The sequence below is a fragment of the Trichechus manatus genome, unplaced genomic scaffold (assembly GCF_000243295.1).
Source record: "Trichechus manatus latirostris isolate Lorelei unplaced genomic scaffold, TriManLat1.0 scaffold00317, whole genome shotgun sequence".
Classification (NCBI taxonomy): Eukaryota; Metazoa; Chordata; class Mammalia; order Sirenia; family Trichechidae; genus Trichechus; species Trichechus manatus.
Window position 1 is genome coordinate 986686 of NW_004444253.1, and position 6675 is coordinate 993360.

At 52.0% G+C, this 6675-nt stretch overlaps 1 protein-coding gene across 2 annotated transcripts in view; it reads right to left on the reverse strand.

The window, feature by feature from the left end:
- Positions 1 to 6675, reverse strand: part of MAN1B1 (mannosidase alpha class 1B member 1) — an 18152-nt gene that overhangs the window by 1289 nt on the left and 10188 nt on the right. For both annotated transcript variants that reach the window (XM_023725486.1, XM_012559806.2), the window contains 6 exons: positions 6411 to 6559; positions 5856 to 6044; positions 1918 to 2108; positions 932 to 1052; positions 468 to 665; positions 268 to 399 (listed from right to left, as the gene is read on the reverse strand). In XM_023725486.1, the coding sequence (XP_023581254.1) occupies positions 268 to 399; positions 468 to 665; positions 932 to 1052; positions 1918 to 2108; positions 5856 to 6044; positions 6411 to 6559 (980 nt within the window). The remainder of the gene's footprint in view (positions 1 to 267; positions 400 to 467; positions 666 to 931; positions 1053 to 1917; positions 2109 to 5855; positions 6045 to 6410; positions 6560 to 6675) is intronic.

Genomic DNA, 6675 nt, shown 5'->3' on the forward strand with positions numbered 1-6675 from the left:
GTGAGTGTGCACCCCCATGAGCATCCACCCCAGTGACCATCCACCCGTGAGTGTGCACCCCCCATGAGCATCTACCCCAGTGAGCGTGCACCCCCCATGAGCATCCATTCCCCTGTGAATGTCCACTGCCCTGTGAGTGTCCATTCCCGTGAGCATTCACCACCCCATGAGTGTGCACCACCCCGTAAGTGGAGGAGTGCTCCATGTCTCAGCCATCCCCTTTGCCAGGTGACAGGGACGGCCGAGGACAGGCAGCGCAGGGCTCACCCGCGTGTAGGTGTTGAAGCTCTGCAGGATCTCCCAGCCCCAGTCCCGGTACTTGCTGTCCCCGGTGCAGCGGTGCAGGTAGAACAGGCTCTCCACCGTCTCCGGCCGCAGCAGGTTGTGTCTGTCCGCCGGCTGCAGAGAAGCGCGGCCTCAGCAAGGGCACTGGCCCGCAGGCCACCCCCAGGCCCGCCAGCACTCACCTTGACCTCCACGTCCTGGTGGCCCTCCTGGGGGACCATGTTGAAGTGGGCGATCTCCGGACTCAGCCCCGTCTTCATCTGGCGGTTCATCTGGTAGCAGGTCTCCATCAGCGCCTTGGCCAGGTCCATGTGCTCGGCCGGCAGCCCATGGTGGGCCCCCAGAGCCAGAGTCCCCGGCAGGAAGCACACCAGGTGGTCCTGGAAACCAGAGGGTCCCTCACCACTGCCAGTTGAGGGAGCGAGGGAGTGAAGGCGCAGAGCTGCGGCAGCAAGAGTGCTGGCCCCACTCTCTACCTCAGGCCCAGGCCTGACGACAAGGACGGCCCCACTCAAGCAGCATACATCCATCTCTGATTCCAGCCCACACACCACCCCTTCTCCCAGCATCAGGATAGGGAGCAGCCAGTCCCCCCCAGACAGGAAGTAGCAGCATCCTCGAGCCCAGACCTCAGGTCAGCACTCACCATCTTGGCACTGAAGCGGCCATGGGCCAGCTCCCCGACGAAGGTGAGCTTGCTGGGCTCAGAGCTCCGCAGCAGGTGCGTCTTCACGCCCTCGATGGCCTCCACATAGTCCTCCAGCAGCCTGTGGACGAGCACTGTGCTAGGTCTCCCTGAGACACACTGAGGCCCAGGACCCCCACCCCCACCCTAGTCCCTCAGGAACAGGCTCAGCTGTAATCCGAGACTCACAGGCAGCAAGTGCCCTGTCCCTGGCGGGTAGGCCTCGCAGAAAGGGGGGGCCTGGGGGCAGTGCCTCCTGTTCCTCTGACTGGGGCCCTTAGTCACAATCAGTCCTGATGGTTGCCTTGGCCTCAAAAACTGCTGTCCTGAGCCCAGAGGACCCGTCTCCTAACCACGGCCCCTGGACACCTCCATCCTGGGGAAATCAGGCTCCACAGACCCATGACGGCCACACTGTCACCAACACAGGGTGTTGGCTATAGCCGTGTCGGGGTGTGGTCGCCCACGAACCATCCTGAGGCCTTGAGCTGAAGCAACTTAGCCGGGCCCCTGGGCCACCCCAGATGTCCACGAGGGGCAGCAGTGGCCGTCCCCAGGTCTGAGACTTCAAGGACAGAAGTTCCCTTACAAGAGCTAATCTGTATTTTCCAAACTGAATTCTGAGCAATTACACTGTGCATGGGGGAAAACGTGTCCTGTAAACCTCAGGACATAAGGGTGGGGACGCCCCATTTCAGTGTGTTAAGAGCCTGCAGGGCCCGTGTGCAGGAGCCCGCTCCTCCTCAACCTCCTGACAAGTGCATGGCCCCAGCAGCTCGGTGGGACCCCAGGGGCGGGGGCAGCCCCCTCCTCTGTGGAAGTCTGGGATGAAACGGAAACATTTGTTCAGAGAGGCCAAGACTGGGCCCGGCCCAGCAGCTTCCTCCTGACAAAGGACTGGGGACCAGGCGCCCATGGACCCCGCATCAGGCAGGGGAGAGCCTCACTGCGTCTCCTTCTTTCCTCCCTGGATCCACTGTTTCAGCAGGTACTCGTAGTAGCTGTCCGCCCTGGCGCCCAGTGTGTACACTCCCAGGTGCGTGAAGTGGCCGCTGTGGGTGTTGATGAACATGGGCACCAGTCCATCCTTCTTCCCGGACAGCGAGTGGACACGCCGCGTCACCTCCACCACGGCCTCCTGCATGACGGTGGGGGTGTGGGGGCTGCGGAGCTCTGGGCTAGCCGGGCCCCCTCTCCAGAACTGATTTACTCCCAGAGGAGGGAGGAACCCCAAGCATTGCTTGTGCCCATCTGCCCCGCTGGGTGTCAGATGGCCCCACGTCCCAGGGACACAGCTCAGCTGCTGCTGCCCTGGACAGCCGGGTGACGCTGCCCGTCCCTGTCCCCCTGGGTCCATCTGCTCCCAGCACTCCAGGCCCTGCTAGTGGGGATGGGGGCTTGTAGGCATGGGGGTCCTCACCATAACATGCCAATACAGCCGCCCCTGTGGCGCCCCAGGTGGACAGCACACACACTATGCGCTCCAAGGCCTGCCTCCGCCCAGCACGTGGCTCTGCCCATCCTTCAGGACCAGGCCATCCTCAGCCTGTCTGTCATCTCTGGCCTCAGGGACCTTCCCTGCCCCCGGCCCCCCTGGCAAGGTGCACACGTGTTGTTTCCCAGCACTTAGAACACTGCGTGGTGAGGGATTCCTGGTCCCCTACCCCACCCAACATGTATAAGAAACAAGGGCACGGCCTTTTATCCTTCTGTACCTCAGAATCTAACAAGACCCCAATAACCAGAAGATGCTGGGTAAGCAGCTTACAAAAGGCTGTGTCTGCACGGCCCACGTGGACGGCTGCGTGTTCACCCTCTGGAGGCCACATGAACCCCCAGATCTGCCCTAACTCTAATCCTGCAGAAACCCATGAAAAACCATTAGAGCTGACAAACAAGGCCTGCAAGGTTGCAGAATACGAGGTCAACATACAAAAATCAGTTACTCTTCTGCACACAAGCAATGAATAACTCAAAAATGAGATTAAGTAAACGATTCCTCATTTTACAATAGAATCAAAAGCAATGAAGTACTTACGAGTACATTTAACAAGAAACGCCAAGACTTGTACAACGAGAACTGCAAAACACTGAGAAAAATTAAGGAAGGCCTACATAAATGGAGAGAACTTCCACATTCATGGATTGGAACACTTAATGCTGTTAAAATGACAATACTCCCCAAAGCCAGCTACAGGATCAACGCAATCCCCATGAGAAGTCCAGCTTACTTTTTTGCAAAACTTGACAAGCTGATCCTAAACTTCATACGGAAACACAAGGAACCCAGAATAGTAGAAATAATCTTGAAAAAGACCAAGGTTGGAAGACTCATACTTCCTGACTTCAAATCTTACTGCAAAGCAACAGTAATCAAGACAGTGCGGTACTGGCACAAGGACAAACATATACTGTATTTTTGGCAAATAATGCGCCCACACATGTAACACGCACAGCACGCTTAGGAAAATAACACACAAGGGGGTTGCACGGTTGGCAAACAAACATGTAACTCGTGTGTTACTTGTGCAAAAATAAGGTAGATCAATACAACAGAATTGAAAGTACAGAAATAAATTAGTGCATCTATGGTCAATTAGGAACCCTGGTAGCCCAGTGGTTGAGAGCCATGGCTGCTGACTGAAAGGTCAGCAGTTCGAATCCACCAGCCACTCCTTGGAAACCCTATGAGGCAGTTCTACTCTGTCCTGTAGGGTCACTATGAGTCAGAATTTACTTGACGGCAATAGGATTTTTTTTAAGTCAATTGATTTTCCACACAGGTGCCAAGCCCATCCAATGGGGAAAGAATAGTCTTTCAACAAACAAATGGTGCTGGGACAACTGGATAGCCATCCACATGCAAAAGAATGAAGTTGGACCCCTACCTCACACCACATACAAAAATTAATTCAAAATGGCCCCAACTGCTGAGTGCAGTCAGTCAGTCACAGAAGAACAAATACTGTATGATCTCACTTACATGAACAGACAAATATGCAGAAACCAAAGGTTATTAGGGGTCACTGGGGGTGGGAGGGGGAAGGAAAGAGAGTTTTGCTTAGGGGGCATTAAGTTTATGTTAACGATCGCGAAATAATTTGGAAAACGATAGTGAGAATGGCTGTAAAACTTGAGGACTGTAATCACTGTTAGCGAATTTTACATGTAGAAATTGTTGAATTGATGTCTGTTTTATTACATATATTTTCACAATAAAAAAGAAAAATTGGACCCAAGACCTAACCGGAGAGTTAAAAGTGTAAAACTCTTATAAGAAAATACAGGTATAAATCTTCATGACCTTAGATGAGGCAATGGTTTCTTAAATATGACAGCAAAAGCACAAGCCACCAAAGGAAAAATAGACATCAAGTAGAAAAATAAAGTAGAAATTAAAAAATACTGTGCTTTGCTATGTCACTAAATTATACGTGTAGAAATTGTTGAACTAGTGTATATTCTGCTGTCTGTATTCTCAACAACAAAAACAAAATAAACTGAAAAAAAATTGTGCTTTGAAAGACAAAGAAATAAACAGACAATCCTCAGAACAGAAAAAATATTGGCAAATTATATATCTGATAAGGCTCTAGTTTCCAGAATATATAAACAACTCTTAGAATTCAACAATAAAAGGACAAACCCAATAAATGGGCGAAAGATTTGAAATGACACTTCTTCAAAGGATATACAAATGGCCAATTAAAAAAAAAAAAAACCAAACCTGTCTCCGTCAATTTGATTCCGACTCATAGTGACCCTGTGGACAGAGGAGAACCGCCCCATAGGGTTTCCAAGGAGCAGCTGGTGGGTTTGAACTGCTGACCTTTTAGGTTAGCACGTGCACCACCGGGGCTCCAAAACGGCCAATGAGCACATCAAAAAATGCTCACCGTTAGTCATCAGGGAAATGTAAACCAAACTATAATAAGATACTGCTTCAAACCCCCAGGTGACTATGATAAACGAACCGGTAAGGACGCAGAGAAATCAGAATCCTCTTACACTGCTAATGAAGCGTAAAATGGTGCAGCCACTTTTGAAGTCTAGAAGTTCCTCCAACAGTTACAGAGAGTTTCCACACGACCCAGCAATTCTACTCCTAGGCATGTACCCATGATACACGAAACGTACGTTCACTCAAAAATGTGTTCATGAATTTTCATAGCAGCACTATTCAAAACAGCCCAAAATTGGAAACTACCTGAATGTCCACCGACTAGAGAATGCATAAACCCAGTGTGGTCTACCCACGCAACGGAATATTACGCAGCCATAACAAGGAACAAAGCCGTGGCCAACCAGCACATGGAAAGATGCTCAACGTCATTACCATCAAGGAGATGCAAGTCAAAACCACAAGGAGATACCACTTCACCCCCATTCATAAAGGGAAAACAACAGGTGTTGGCAAGACTGTGGAGAAACTGGAACCCTCACCCATTGCTTGTGGGAATGTAAATGGTGCAGCCACTGTGGAAACAGTGTGGTGGTTCCTCAAAAATCTGAACACAGAACTACCACGTGACCCAGCGATCCCCATCCTGAGTATGTATCCAGAAGAAGCGAGGGCAGGAATGCAAACAGAAAGAAACTTGTACACTAATGTTCACTGCAACACTTTTCGTAAGAGCCACAAGGTAAAAAGAACCCACCAGGTCACGGGTGGCTCGCGCCTCCACCAGGACACAGCCAGGCGGATGGGCAGACCCCCAGGTGACCACAGGAATTTGTAGCACACTCAAGCCACTTCTGCTTATCACCTGGATGACTACCCAGCCCAGGATGTGCATCCCTGAAGTTGCTGTAATGAGCAGAGGTGAACTCCAGTGAGAAACTTCCAACTGCCTGCCCCCCCTGCCCCCGCCCCCCGCCACTGTACCTGGAATTTCTCATTTCCTGTGAGACGGGAGAGCTCCCGGAACTCCAGCTGAATGCTGGTCACTTCAGCCACCGTGCTGTCTGAGGTCCACCGGGGAGGGTGGGCAATGCCAGTGCCAATGTTCACATCGGAGAAAGGAATCTTGGAGGGAGTCTTGAATGCAGGCAACAGCCGATTTCCAAAATCTTTCTGATGGAGAAGGAGAGCAGAGAATCCATTGTTCAGGTCGGAGTGAGGCCTTGTTCACATTTCATCATTCTAATGGGTCACCCGCTCCATTCCATTGAGGGGAGGGAAAGGTGCTGGTGGCTCCCCAACGCCACACTGCCCTAGAACTCAACTGCAGCAAAACAAGCTGGAGTCAATCAGATTGAGTGACTTGTGACCACGGGTTTTAGTGGCAATAAGTGTGCCGCATGAGACACGCATGTCTTGAATAGAGACATTCAGATGGATCGTCAGAGAGAAAACAGGGAAAAGAAGCACCCTCCCCCAAACGCCCTCACGTCACAGAGATCACTGTGAGAAACGGCAGCCCTGGCGTCAGGCACTCACGGCTTTCTCCAGGAAGAGGCTGTCCCCTGTCAGATGGTAAGTGCTCAGCAGCGCCCCCAGGATCCGGATCGTGCTCTCAAACAGGTTAACATCCACGTCTTTCTGGAACTGTAACTTCTGTGACACCCACTTCCTGGCTTCTTCAAACTCTACAACACAAACAGCACAGGTTACAGAGTGAAGGAGCAGTCCTGCCCTCACCCGCGCTCCGGGGCTACCTGCGGCCCTGGGGGCATCTGCTCCTGCAGGACCCTCACCCGCGCTC